The sequence below is a fragment of the Arachis stenosperma genome, chromosome 4 (assembly GCF_014773155.1).
Source record: "Arachis stenosperma cultivar V10309 chromosome 4, arast.V10309.gnm1.PFL2, whole genome shotgun sequence".
In the NCBI taxonomy this organism is placed as follows: domain Eukaryota; kingdom Viridiplantae; phylum Streptophyta; class Magnoliopsida; order Fabales; family Fabaceae; genus Arachis; species Arachis stenosperma.
Genome location: NC_080380.1, coordinates 129,643,841 through 129,659,316, shown reverse-complemented (window position 1 = coordinate 129,659,316; position 15,476 = coordinate 129,643,841). Strand labels below are relative to the sequence as shown.

The 15,476-nt window shown below is 32.8% G+C and overlaps 2 protein-coding genes across 4 annotated transcripts; one reads left to right on the top strand and one right to left on the bottom strand.

Moving 5' to 3' along the window:
• Window positions 1-662: 662 nt before the first annotated feature.
• On the top strand, window positions 663-5,656 carry LOC130976877 (thioredoxin H-type-like). Of its 3 annotated transcripts, none has more exons than XM_057901828.1 (6): window positions 663-694; window positions 1,037-1,077; window positions 2,554-2,628; window positions 3,943-4,065; window positions 4,946-5,068; window positions 5,187-5,656. In XM_057901828.1, the coding sequence occupies exons 3-6, from the start codon at window positions 2,608-2,610 to the stop codon at window positions 5,334-5,336; spliced, it is 417 nt and encodes a 138-aa protein (XP_057757811.1). In that variant the 5' UTR covers window positions 663-694; window positions 1,037-1,077; window positions 2,554-2,607; the 3' UTR covers window positions 5,337-5,656. The 3 variants fall into 3 exon arrangements, with proteins under 3 accessions (XP_057757811.1, XP_057757809.1, XP_057757810.1); XM_057901827.1 differs by lacking the exon at window positions 663-694 and adding an exon at window positions 858-960; XM_057901826.1 differs by lacking the exon at window positions 663-694 and having other exon boundaries at window positions 839-1,077.
• A 3,608-nt stretch (window positions 5,657-9,264) lies between these two features.
• LOC130973602 (receptor-like protein kinase FERONIA) lies at window positions 9,265-12,846 on the bottom strand. Its single transcript, XM_057898213.1, has one exon. It carries the CDS (start codon window positions 12,273-12,275, stop codon window positions 9,579-9,581), a length of 2,697 nt encoding a protein of 898 aa, XP_057754196.1. The 5' UTR covers window positions 12,276-12,846; the 3' UTR covers window positions 9,265-9,578.
• Window positions 12,847-15,476: the final 2,630 nt, after the last annotated feature.

The window sequence follows — 15,476 nt, the reverse complement described above, 5'->3', positions numbered from 1 at the left end:
TTGCTCATTCTCCTTCCCAAATCCCACCAACTATTAATTAATCATATTTTTTTATTAAGTAGATCTGCCTCTAACATTAATCAATAGAATAAAACCTGGTCTCTTAAACTATTTCTCTTGTGACATTTATTCAGTTATTTATGAGTTTAATTTGATATACTAGAGTTTAAAATATTCTGTACTGTCATTTAATCAAAATGTTTTTTTTTATAAAACCATAAATTACTACTAGAGCTTTATCCAATTTTTGTCCTTAGCTTAAATTACATAAACGATTCTCAATATATATTTAATATATAATTAAGATAAATTAATTTCTTAATTTGTGTATTAATGACACATGATCACAGAGTTAGTTACTGTTCTTGTGTTTATAAATTGTTTCTTTAAAAAATGAAATGTTGTATACTTGTATCACTTGTTAAATTTTAAATTTATGTTTTTTGTATAATTAAAATGATTAAAAAAACAACTTTTAAAAACCATATCATTTCCCCAATTTATGATAAAAGATTATGCTTTAAATAATTTTAATATTTTATTTTATTAACCAATATTTTTTCTTCTTTAATTAGATAAATTATTATTATTAATAAGAACCCTAATTTCTCTTGCCCATTAGAGAGAGGGGTTATTTTTCTACACTCTTAACACCCTCTCCCCATCTGTATTACGGGGTGTGGAGATTCTAGATGTACAAATAACGATACTCAACTTTTTTTGTTCTCTTTTTAATCTGTTTTATTACCAGCAGTAACAATTTCACCTGAATTAATAAGTAGTTTGTTCATTAATAACCTATTAATTATTTATTTATTGTTTATTTTCTTTTTGGTTTTTCCCCCCTTTTTTTTGGTTTTTGGTTTCTGTTTCTGTTTTTATGTGTCAACAAAAACAAGTAAACAACGTCAATTTTATTCACGCCAGCACATGACTCTTGCTCCTTATCTTCTCCGAAAAGTAGTGATAGTTTCTCAAATTCCCCTTTAAATATTCAATTTGCTGTTCTTAACCCTTTCAGTGTTTCTATCTGCAGCAATTCAACTATCTCAGACTTAGACCCTTCAATTGTTTCAGGTAATTTAATTGTCCGTTTTCTCTATTTTTTTGTTCCGATTGCAGAAATAAACCCTTGTTTTCTCTTCATTTATTGTTTCTTTTAATGCATGATTTTCGTGGGGTTCTCTTTATTATGTGCAAATTTATGGAAAGCTTGCAACTTTAAATTCCAGATATAGAAAGTCTGTTCTGTAATCACAGAGTTCTGAGAAACCTATGCAATTTAAAAGAGAAAAAGAAACTGTGCTTTGCATATTGGGAACACTTAATAGAGTTCTTAATGCGTTAGAAATTTAGAATTGGATCATGTGCATATCTATTTGCGGGAAGAAATGCTGAAACAAACACAAAAGACAATAGCAAACCAAATCATCCTTAAGAAGCTTAAAGGAGGCGGTGGGTGGGTGAGAGTAGAACTCAGAGGATTTGAGGAAGGAAAAAGGCCTGGGAGAATGTTTGGGAGAGAAAGAGTGAGGGTGGAGTCGATTTTGGTTGAGAGCTTTGGAGCACTTCTTGGTATGAAGGAATTTTTATTGCTGTGGTGCTATTCTTGCTCGCACCGTTGTAGTTGTTATTTTGCTCTTTCAGCTTGGAGACATCATTTGCCACAGCTTGGAGTCAAAAGATATCAGTTGCTCCTGTGTGAGCCATGTAGTCAGCAACCATATTGGTGCTAAGCAATAAATGTTGCCCGGACACATTCTGGTCACACTCAGAGAGGTTTTTCGCTGAGATTTTGACGTCGGGATCAAGAGCAACCTTCAGGATAGTTGAAGAAGCTCCCATGCGCAGCCACAGCCTGAGACGCATACCCAAGCTCCCATGCTAGTTCAAGACCATGCTTGCGACCTTCAAGTTTGAGGAAACCATGTCATGGTTGTTGCTATATGCCCTAAAATAGAAACGGAGACCTTCTGAATGACCTACAATGGAGTCTAATACACTAGACAAGAAAGGGAGAAGCTGGGCTGACGAAAGAATACTGCCTGTCCGATTGGGTCTGCTGGAGAAGGTTCTGATCGACAACATTAAGTTGGGTGTGTGTGACTGTTTGTACTATTTATGAAACCCCAGCTGCCACTAGTCCATAGATGATGGGGAATCCCTTGTGCACATTGTTTTTATATTTATTTTGGTTTAGCTCCATTCCTTTCAGTGTCGAGAATGCATGGTTGTTGTTTGTCTTAAGGAAATAGTATTCTTCCTTCACTTGATTTTTGCTCCTGCTTAGTCAGCCAATAATAAGTTTTCTGTTTCTTGCACCTGTGTTTTTAATGTGTCCTTCTTCAGATGTGTGCTAATTCCTGATATTCTTTTTAAGTGAACACTTATAGACTACTAATTTATTTTCTTATGTTGCTTTAATTTTTCTTTCACTATGGCATTGGGGTAACTCACCGGTTCGAAGCCAACCAATAAAGTGTTACATTCATTTGAGTTGGCTATTGTTCTCTGTACCTCTCTTAATTCCTTTTTATTTTTATGGCCTTGCAGAAATTGGTGGTATTTCCTCTCAAACTTCATAATTAGTGGCTTTTGAACAATTATATGGGGAACTGTTTGGATAAGGTAAGAATATTAGGATAAATAAATGAGATTCTTCATTGCTATGCTGATTAAAAGTTGAAAAGCCTGAAATTTTCTCCTGTTTTCTGTGATGAACTGTTTCCTTTAATATATATAGCATATTCTTACAAAAAGTTCTAACTATGCTGTGCTTGTAACTTTAAAGTGTTAGTGTTTGACTATGGTTTTTTAGTATGTCCAAGACCTACTTATTTGCCAGCTGCATTGAAATATTAACTCTCGAATACTCGTCCTGCTTGTATAGGATCTGTAGCTGTTAGGTTAGACGGGTAATAAGCAAGAATGGGGACAAAAAATAGTAGGATGCAACAACTGATGAAAAACTATGTAAGAATTAGAAAAGGGCAATATATTATGTTTTCTCAACTGTTCAAAAAGATCTAAATATTAGAAATTATCAATGGTTCCGATTACACTGCCTAGGCAACTAACGAAAACAAATTTCTTGTTGTAGCTTGTAGATAGCTATCAGTTAGGTCAGGAAGATCATGTTAATAACCAATTTTATTTTTTACTTTTATTTTCTCAGAGGTGAATGGTTGATAACCTATAACATTGTATTTTATGTGGTAATGATGTGTTTATACTTATTTTATGCCAGATATTTCTAAATAATAGCTCATTTCCTCAACATTATTCTTCCTCTTCTCTTATTGGCTACTCCAGCTGCAAGCTTCTTGATGTTTTCCTTCCTCCACATTAATAGCGGCTAGAAAGGAAAAATAGAGAAATATATGTGATAAGTCTGCAAATTATGTTGGTGATAGAAAGCCAACATTAAAATAAGCTTAATGTTGTGTTGGATAAGAGGATGTTTTGATGGATGAGCAGACACACTAAACCAAATAGGATTAAGAATGATGGCATGAAAGAGGGATTTTCGTTAGCATTGATTATAGGGATAGTAGAATTTTCCTTGTCTTAGTTGGTATTTGCGTACTAGAAGAAGGTTTGTTGAGGCTCTAGTTAGAAGTGTGGATCCGATAATGGGTAGTCATGTAGCCGAGACAGAAGGAAACCTAAAAAAGACTTTAGAGGAAACTATTAAAATTTAAAAGAGATTTAAATACAAATGGTTTAAACACAATATACACAATTATGACTTATGATAGGGAACTTAGTTTGGTGGTGTTTGATCCATATTGACCACAATTAATGGGATGAGGATCAATTGTTGTATACTTCTTTGCAAATTTTGTGGTTCTTTATGCTGCTAGAACTTACTAGTGTATCATTTAACCTCATTTATTGATCAGTCAATTAACAAAAAAGATCTCATGTTTCTGATATTTGTAGGATGAATCTACGGATACACATTCTGATCAACACGTGGAGTTAGCTTCTGGAAATGTGAAACTTATTAGCAGCACCGAAGCTTGGGAGCAAAAGTTGGAAGAAGCAACGAGAGATGGCAAAACTGTAAGTTTTCGTTCTTATTTACTTTGTTGTAACATAGGTATCTTTTGCACTTGATTCTAAATAGTGTTTCTAATGCTTTTAGAAATTTTGAGTTGTAATAACTTTGAAAAGAGTTCTTAAGCTCGCTCCATATTAATGAGACACACCACACTTTGTGTTTTGTTTATTGTAATGCATGTAGTTTATTATCAAGCAAAATTTTTCTATTCTGTTGCAATTATGCGTCACAAGCTAATCGAGATGGTAGTGTCTATTTTCAAATTTGATAGCGAGTTTTATCATTGATTCCCTGCTGTTCAATTTCATCAAGAATTTGGAAGGGCTTTACATGTTAATCGGAAGCCTTCTGCAGCCTTGTGCCCAAGATTCTATTTTCGATATTAGGGTAGGAGATCTAAGGATCCATTTTTACACCTTGCTAAGATACCTTCTCTCTTTTTGAACTTAAATTTGCGCTGGCTAGTATGGTAGTGGCGTAGAATTTGTCCCTAACTTCCATTACTGTCTCTTTGACACGCATGCACATAAAATGCACTTTGAAGTTGGGATATAGTTCCTTGAAACTTATCTTATCTCTAAAGTTAAATGCATCAATTCCATATGAGGGTAAAAATGGGTTTTTATTTTTGGCATTAGATTTATTTGGAAACATTATGAAAACTGATATATGAAATTTTATTTCCATTTTCATCCCCATAAGGATAGGTGTACACACTTATTTTCTTACTTTAAAGGCAACTCACTCCCATTTCTGATACAATATATATGATGAAATTGTTTGCAGATATTTCAGCATATTTTCTCACTCTTCTCAATTTTTGAAGTATATAATTTATTTTCTCTTGGTTCAAAGTTAATACTGAAGCTCAATGTTCAACAGGTGATCCTGAACTTCAGTGCTACTTGGTGTGGTCCTTGTAAAATGATTGCGCCGTATTACTGCGAGTTATCTGAGAAATTCACATCGATAGTGTTCTTAATAGTCGATGTGGATGAACTAAGCGTAAGTGACAAAGGCATTAAACATTATTATTTCATATTATCAATTTGAAATTAAAGTTTAGCAAATACATCCAATTTCAGTTAGTTTCACTACTGAAACATGGTTTTCGTTGTTGCAGGACTTCGCCGCTACATGGGACATCAAAGCCACGCCAACTTTCTTCTTTTTTCAAAATGGACAACAAGTTGACAAACTTGTAGGAGCAAACAAGCCAGAGCTGCAGAAGAAGATTGCTGCCATTACCGACTCGGTTCCAAAGTGGCAGTAACTGTTGTTTTGTTCATCGATTCTTGTACGAAACAAGCCGTGTGCGTTCTCCTTTTTGCAAGTCACAACTTCGAGGTCAAGACCGAGTGTGATCTAGGTGTTTTTTCCAGTGACTGAAATGTTTCTACATGTTCTGCAGTGACTTGAATATCTTCAAATTTTTTCTCCTTGGGTGTAAATAGAAGATGTTTCATTTGAATTGTCTCTGATTCAAAGTAATGTGGCTGTATTGTAACAAGCTTGTTTTGCTAATTGGTAATACCAAAATTTGTTGCGACTTTGTTGTCAAATTTAAATGAAATGTGGTTCCTTTCTATTGAATTGATTGGTGGCATTTGGTTTTGTCTGGTTTTAGTCTTGGGGCAAGAAACTTGTGTTATTCACTATTTGTCACATTAGTAAACACAGATTATCTTAATTTTTTGGGTAATGCAATATATAAAATTACATTCACTTGTAAGGATAGTTATTAGAACCAAACCGATAATTAACCTGATCATATGATTGGATCATTGAGTCAACCGGTGAGTCGATGATTTATCCGGTTGATCTGGTCATAATTAAATAAAAATATAAGATTATAAAAATAAAATTAAAACTTAAAGCTTAAAATACATATTTTTACAAATATATTAATAACAATCAAGTATCAATTTCTAGATATAATTTATGACGCAAAAGAGATAATAAATTAATTACTAATGCAAAAATTCTTTTCAATTTAAATGAACAAGAGAAAGAGAAAAACATATTACAATAAATATATCAAATTTGATATTTATGTGAATCCATGTTTAAAAAAAAAGTAAAAATAAAATTCATTCAAAGTTACTATATAATTATCTTTTGTCATGTACAATAATAAAGTTGCCTGTTCAAGCCTTCCATCCAACATTTTTGAGTTTAATTTCTGGACATGCGGAGCTCCTTCGGTGGTTCACGGCACGTAGGTGCATCGTGGACCCATGCGGGTCAACAACAGTTCCAGGCATGAACCGATCAGTTTTCAACAGATTTGACCACCAGTGTATCAGTTTTGTAGTCGAACCGGCCTCTCTAATTCAATTTTAATAACTATGCTTGTAAGAAATCCAATGCCTAAGTCAATAAAAAAAAAGAACGCTTATTATTTTTTCTGTGTTACATGGATATGTGTATCACAAAATCACGTGAGAAGAGAAGTGATTTACCTTGGTGTGGGATACATAAATCGGTGCCTCCAATTTTTTTATATTGTTAAGCTTTTTTTATAAGCGATCACAAATCGAATGGTTTGATTTGAGTTTTTGAAAATAAAAAAAATAAAAATATTAAAATCAAACCATCTGATTTTTGTTTTTAAAATAAAAAAAAATTAAAAGTACAAATCGAACTTTTCGATTTGTGGTTTATTTTTCCTGTTCAAACAAATCGGACATTTCGATTTGATTAATGTTAATTAAAAAAAATAACACCATATTAAAGAGAAACATCTAATCTTCCAATAACAACGTATTACATATATATTTAATCAATATAAAAAAAATTAGCCAAAAAAAGAATAGAAAACAAGTGTGAGATGAATTTCTGGACATGCGGAGCTCCTTCGGTGGTTCACGGCACGTAGGTGCATCGTGGACCCATGCGGATCAACAACAGTTCCAGGCACGAACCGATCAGTTTTCAACAGATCTGACCACCAGTGTATCAGTTTTGTAGTCGAACCGGCCTGTCCAATTCAATTTTAATAACTATGCTTGTAAGAAATCCAATGCCTAAGTCAATAAAAAAAAAGAACGCTTATTATTTTTTCTGTGTTACATGGATATGTGTATCACAAAATCACGTGAGAAGAGAAGTGATTTACCTTGGTGTGGGATACATAAATCGGTGCCTCCAAATTTTTATATTGTTAAGCTTTTTTTATAAGCAATCACAAATCGAATGGTTTGATTTGAGTTTTTGAAAATAAAAAAAATAAAAATATTAAAATCGAACCATCCGATTTTTGTTTTTAAAATAAAAAAAATTAAAAGTACAAATCGAACTCTCCGATTTGTGGTTTATTTTTTCTGTTCAAACAAATCGGACATTTCGATTTGATTAATGTTAATTAAAAAAAAATAATACCATATTAAAGAGAAATACCTAATCTTTCAATAACAACGTATTACATATATATTTAATCAATATAAAAAAAATTAGCCAAAAAAAAATAGAAAACAAGTGTGAGATGAACTTAGAAAGTGACTCTTGGATCCTTATTGGGCCATATGCCGTTTTTGGGGCTAATGGGCCTATCTCATTGCCATAATAACAATTAAAAGGATAATGTAATCAATTATTTACTTACCAAAAAAAAATATAATCAATTATTTGATATTTTAACTAACTTAAGTTGGTTGAGTAGTCAGTAGAACATAAAAAAATTATAAAGGATAATATTGTTGGGTAATAAAAGTAATATATGCACACTAAAAATCAACTATTAAATCAGTCATTATATATTTATATTTTACTGGTGACTTTTTTTGTGTATAAGTAGTATTGTTAATTTTCTAATTCACTTTTTATTTTATAATTGAATTATCTTCTAAATCCAAGTGAATAATTAAAAATGGGCACTAATAAAATCCGAAGAGTATATTTTAATTTTCAGAAGCTAATTTGTCATCAGATTTTAGATACTAAAGTTAATATTATACTTAAATCTTTCTATTAAAATAAAACATATATGTACTCAAATAGTAATATTATTGTTCCAAAAATCATAATGAACTAACCATATACAGCTTTTTTCCGTGTATCACCCCAAATTTAAGGGGACATAAATAGGCCTACCACTACACTAGCTATCAACCAAATCAATCATATTCATGCAAAATTCAAAAATTATTTCTTCTTGTCAAATGCTTGATGCTTGATGCTTTGTTCATACTTGTGTCATAATCAACCTAGAAACAACAATTAATATACGGTATGAATACTGGAAAAAGACACACACGTTAATAAGCTGTTTATGTCAATTATATATATTCTACTACATATTATATAGTCCACTAAATTAATAAACAAATATGGTAGTGGGAGTTCGGTGCTAATAAGTGTCACATTCAAAAATGTAATCATGGAATTTGATCCCTTCTTTTTGATTATTTGTACACCACAATACAGCTGTTCACCTAACACTAGCCAGATATGACATGGTGCCATACAAAGATAAGTTGGAAAATTTTGAAAAAAAAAATAAAATAATAAATAATAATTCCTCCTATCTAACTCTTACACACGTTCTCCACTTGCTTGCTCATCCTCCTATTTCCAATATTGTATTTTATTTAATATAAAATCACTTTTAAAATTTAATATACAATATAAGATTTAATTGTCATACACTATGAATTCGCACATACACATTTAGCTAATTTATATTTGTATGAATAAGATAGTTCTTACAAATATATATAACAAATTAGACAATGTGTTAATATTTTTGGTATTATATGACACTAAGTGCATGTTTGAGCGCCATTATTTTGTTAAAAAAAGATATTTTTTCAATGAAAAAAGATCTTTTTTTATTTTTTAACGTGTTTGGCAAATTTCTAGTAGTAAAAGTAAAAGCACTAGTAAAATCAAAAAAAGATCTTTTTTGAGAAGCTGTAATTTACATCTTTTTTTAAAAGATCTTTTTTCCTTAAAAAAAAGATGTTTTTCATGTAATAAATAAACAAAAAAGTACTTTTATATTGTTATACCAAAACATAATTGATAGATAAAAAGACCTTTTTACATTACTTTTACTTCTCTATAAGATCTTTTAAAAAAAGATAACTCGAAAAAAGATCTTTTCTTAGAAGCTCATCCAAACAAGCCCTAATTGTCTTCAACACAAATTTTATGGTTTCCTATAACATCAGAAAAGGATCTCATGTAGGGAATAATAGGAATGATCTTCTAAAAGTTATTGATAATAACAACCTCGTTACAACATGTTTGCTCGTTAATCTTTGATGCAGTGGCAGCATTACAACTTACATAAACATATAATAATAAATAATAAATCAGATACAACAGTACAAAGGAATAGTAGTAATATTAGGAAAATTAATAACATGAAAAAAAAAAAGAAAAGAGAAAAGCCCTTCAAATTTGAACTCATTGTGTAATTAACAGATGAGAAAGCAACACATTAAAACTACTAAACTTGAGTAGTTTTTTGTGCCTGGAATTTAAACTTCAATTTCAGTTTCTTGATTTGGACTTAACGACCCTTTGGATTCATGATCTGAGAGAAAACAGCACTTGGTGTTAATCCATCAGAGTCTTCACTTGCTAAGCTTCTACCACCAATGCTCATGCTCATGCCACTGCTTCTTGAATCAGTATTGCCATCATACATTGGCAATGCATCAGAGTCCTTCTTCCCTTTAGGATCCGCGCATAGCGGCTCCTCCTCGTTGAGTATTCCGGCGAATCCCTTGCCACTCTCCTCGGCGCTTTCTTGCAGCTGCAAAGCAAACTCGAGGTTCCACAAGACATCGCCCATGGACGGCCGCTCGATACCTTGGTCGGCCACACACTTCATCGCAGTCTCGGCAAACTTCTTGAAGCATTCAAAAGCTATCTTGCCCTTGAGGTAAGGATCCACAATTTGGTCAAGATTGCCTTTTCTGTAGCAGTGAGCCGCCCACTCGGCTAGACTCACTTGCTCCTTGGCAAGGGTCGGATTTAGAGCCGGACGAGCACAGAGTATCTCAAAGAGAACCACCCCAAATGAGTAAACATCGGATTTGTCAGTGAGTTGCTGCCTCCTGAAGTATTCTGGATCCAAGTATCCGAAACTACCCTTTACGACAGTGCTTACGTGTGTGTTATCCAATGTTGGGCCGGTTTTTGACAAGCCGAAATCGGAGACCTTGGCCACCCACTTCTCATCAAGTAAGATGTTTGTTGTCTTCACATCACGGTGGATGATAGTGTGTTTGGCACCAGTGTGAAGATAGTGTAAACCCCGAGCAGCTCCGATGCATATCTCAAGCCTTTGCTTCCAAGGCAATGGAGGTTTCTGTGTCTTGTATAGATGCTCCCTGAGTGTTCCATGGGCCATGTAATCATAGACAAGAATCATTTCAGTGTTTTCTTCACAATAACCAATCAGTGAGACAAGGTGGCGGTGGCGGAGTTTAGAGAGCATTTCAATCTCAGTTTGGAACTCGTGCACTCCTTGCTCAGACAATGGATTCCCACGCTTGATTGCTACTTTGGTTGACCCGCCATCGATTTCACCTTTGTAAACCTTACCAAATCCTCCCACACCAAGAAGCAAAGCCTCATCAAAGTTGTTCGTGGCGGCCTTGATTTCAGCAAATGAGAAGTGACGACAAAGGTTCGATGGCAGAGAGGACGCATAACTTCCTGTTGTGTTGGTCTTGGCCGAAGCTGCAGAGTGCGAATTGCCATACAGAGAAAGTGGAAGCCATCCGGATGGCCCTTCACTTGAACTAGGCTCCTTTCCTTGCCTGCGACGACGGGATACAAAGAAAGCAAATAGTCCAATGACAAGTGCTACAACAATTCCTCCAGCAACACCTCCTGCAATTATTCCTGTATGATTCTTCGATGTAGCATGATGACTCCTAACCAAAGCGAGGTCAATGTTGTCTTGCAGTGGAGGAGGAATAGGATTTGTCCCAGCCAGATTACCATTAGCATCACTAATTTTGAATATCTCCACTCCATTCAAGATTGCATCATAATAGTTGGGCTTCATAGTTTTATCAGGATGTAATGAAAGCCACAGATCTTGGCGTGGCTCTCCATTGGGAACAAACACAGCGTAATCTTTATGAATTGCAACTCCATTTGTATATGAAGTTCCGTATTCTGCTTGTGCCATCGCAATAACATCAGCCGCGGGATCAGCAGTTTGATTATTGAGGAATATATCAAATACTCTCTGATTGATCTTGTTTATAACTGATGTTCCCTCACAAAAATGGAGTCTCACAAGATATGTAAACCCAGAGTCAATAGAGAAAACCCAAGTCAAGTTGTATTGAATGGTGATGTTCGGAGTTGGCCCCATTGATCTGGCTGTACTGTAGACATCAAGTGGAGCAATATAACTTGGTGTGCCTGGAGGATACCGAATCTTGACCGACGAATCAGCAGGCTCGGTCACACCAAACGCTGCCCCAAATAGGTAGGGCACATCATCAGACCAAGACCTAAACAGACCAGTATCTTGGGAAGGCGAGATATCATTTCCACCCACATTCAACCTATAGAGAGTCTCAAGTGCAGTGCTGTTGTCAACAGTGATAGGAGAATTCGTACCCACCATCATGGTTGAACCATCAGTTTCAGTATAAATATCAGGCATGGACACAACCTCAATCCCATTAACAAACGCATAAGCGTTCGACTTGTTGGTCGATGGAGAGAAAGTCACATTCAAGGTATCCCCATCAACATTGATGCAGTACTCCTTCACAATGTAGACATAATTCAGAGCCAGTGTGGTTTGCGCCACACTGAAGTTCCTGAGCAAGGTATAGGACGGCGAAGTCACCGAGAACAGCGCGTCGCTGGCATTGAGTCCATTGTAGGATGCCGAGTAGAAGTACAGCCGGAGGAACTTCCAACCGGACGCCACCGGAAAGGAGTATGTATAAGGCGAATGGAACACCCTGGCATTCATGTATGGCACAGTAGGGACAGCAGGGTCCTGAGTCGCCGCCGGCGAGGTGCTGGTGTTTCCCTTGGATGATGCAAACTTGGAACCAACATCACTATGCCATACCCTTCCATCAGAATCTTTACTAGTTTGAGGACCACCACAGCTCAATAGAATGTTATCTGCAGGCTTATAATTTTGTCCTAGGACAACCTTAGTATCTAAGAATCCTAACAACAAGAAGCAAACAAACAATGGAACATAGCAATTGATGCTCCTCATGACCCTTAAGTCTGAAACTAAGACAACCCTTTTTTTTTTCCTTTTTGTCCCTTCTTGTAGCAATTTCTATTGGATTATGATCTAGCACGCACACCCAGAAGTGGAAATCAAACAAAGACACTAAATTTGCACAAAAGATCTAATTTTTATGGGAAAAGTTCAAGTTTTAACAGCACCCAGATCAGGAAAGGAAAGTGGGGGGTTGTGGTTGGAAATGATAAGCTTGAAAACCACAAGATTACAAAGTCAGCAGAGTATGATCCAAGAAAGAGAGAGAGAAAAAAAATGGAATTTCGATTACATGAGCTAGGATTAATGAACAGTGGGGTAAACGAATCAGAGGGTGTGAGATAATCAAGAAATGATGGTGTTAATGAAGAGAATTGAATGGGGAAAGAAAAGTGTGGAAAGTTTTGTTTACCTTAAGCCATGAGAAGTGAGAAGAGAGCTTGAAGAGGCAACTCGGTGAGTCAAAACGGAACGATTCCGGGTATATAGGGAAGTTTGATTTGATCTGGAGTTGCGAGTTTTGAGCTGCAGTTGGAATTAGAGCTCAGAGAAAGAAAGAGAAAGGGAAAGAAAGGGAAATGAGAAAAAAAATACATGAAACAGAAAACTGCATTAAATATGGGAACTAAGATTCTTTTTTCCTGAAAATAATTATTTATTTTTATTTTTATTATTTTTATCTTTTGGTGCGGTGAGTGAACAACAAAAGTCTAAATAGTTTGTTTGAGTAATATACAAAGCATGTTATGTGTTTTAATTTCGGGCTTGTAAGAAAATATATGTAATTTATTTGAAAATTAATAGAGAAATAGTCATAGTTAATAAATTGTCTTTTTAAATTTTTTTCTAACAATTTTATAAAAAATAATAAAACAAAAATTTAAGATTTGTCTAATTAATAAAAAAGTGGATCATACATTACTTGATAAAAGGTCTTAAATTTGGACGGAGAGATATTAAAAAAAATTATTTTATGCTACAATTTTCATACTACTTGAATGCATGAGAAATAAAAACTAACAAAAGAAAAAAATCTATTATTATTTATTTATGTTTTGTATTCATATTTTAATTTGATATTTTCATATTGTTACTTTTATTAATAAGCTTAATATTTATGTAATTATTGATCAAAATAAATACTAAAAATATAATAATAATAATATAAATTTAAATGCTAATATCCTTTCAAAATTAATATCAATATGATCATTTAACATAATCATTGAATATTACTTGACTTATAAATGCCAAATTAGCATTTTATTATTTATATAGTTATTATAAAATATAATTATTTTTATTGATTTCACACGCATAATTAAATATAATTTTTTTCCTGAACCATTGATTTATTGTGTATATGAAAACTAAATTAATTCCACATTTGTGTGTGTGAACACTAGTGTCTATACAATTGGTTGTTACTGTTGCAAGTTATTCCAGCACTTTCACCACTTACTTCCACTATATTTGACTTTTTGTGGGTATGGTTAGTTGCGACCACCATTTATAATCCTTCTTGGTTCTTGCATATATATTAAATGATACTGATGATAATTAAATACTACTATTAATAATAATAACTAAGATTTAACTAACCTGTGTCTTAAAGATACCTTTTAAAAATATAATAATAATTTTTTTATATTTTTAATATATTCAATACGTTAAAAAAAGAAAAAAAATTACAATAATTTTTATAAATTATTTTTTTATAGTAGACTTAACTTATGTTCTTAAGTTAATAAAACTTCAATAATTAATAATGATAATATTAGAAAGACAAAAAAAATTTAAAATTTATCTTATTTAATATTTATTAATTTTAACAATAATTAATAAATATTAAATAAAATAAATTTTGAATATTTTTAACTAATTTTTTAGTTACTAAATATTTTTAAAATAATAATAATAATGTATTTTAATTGTCTGTTAAGCTTAGTTGAATTGAAGTGGTCACCAGTCACCACTCACCACCAACAAATTGAAATGACAATTTTGACCCATGGGATGATTCATGATTGGATGACAAATCAGTTTTTGGATGAACAACTAAAAAGCAGTATCTAAAACAGCGGAGGACATGACATTTGACGCGTTTATGTTTTGTTTTTGTTTATTTAATATCAAACGCGCTTTTCCTGATTATGCTGAGCCAAACTATAGAGTGTGAAATAAACCAATCATTATCATGATTTAAACATAGGCAAATGCTATAGTGTAGAATGAGCTTCTCTATGCCTATATTTTCCACCAATGACCAAAAACTGATTATAGAAATTTGGAATATGCAATGTCAATATGGTCATTAGAGTTTTACTTAGAAATTTGGAATATGCAATGGCAATATGGTCATTAGAGTTTTACTTTTTACTTTTTTATTTTTACCCCCCTCTCTAATTGGTTTTGAGGGGAGTATAAGTGTAAAGCATATTGCCTCTCCTAATCCTCAAAATATCACACGTGCTAGTGACTCTTTATATTTTGTCTTTGTTTCTGATTTTGTGTTATATATTAAGGCCAATTTGAATAAATATCTTAATTAAATTTTATTTAAAAAAATAATTTAAATAATAAATATTTATATTTAATTTTTTAGTTTTAAAAATATTTATTTAAAAAAAATATATGATAAAAAAAAATTATTATGAAAAAGTAATTTTTTTTTACTTGTTCATAGCACTTAAATAATATTTTAAAAAACTATAATTTGATTTTAAAAATTATATCCGATATTAATACTACTACTTTTTATAAATAAAAAATTCAAAAAAATAACTTTTAAAATTTTTTAAACGGACCTAAGTTTCTTTCCTTGGAATAAGCATGACAATATGACATTACCTTGTTTGCTGCATGGAAAAGCAAAGCATGTTTTAACCATTAGTTGACATAAAAAAAATGCAAGTGGCCAAGGAAAAATAGTAATTGAATTGCTAAAGCTTTTGATTAATTGATTATTTGTTCTATGTTTGAGTGAAACAATCCATAAGGACCCTGACAAGTGACAACTTAATTCAGTGACCACTAGCTGACTCTTGGTATCTTTACTCTTTAGACAGATATATAATCTTAGAGTGACTGCCAAATAGCAAATCTAAGGTTATGAAATTACCAAATTGACTGCTAAGAAATTGAAAATAGCAAACAATATGATTAAGACTAATTATTCACTGACCTTTCAGT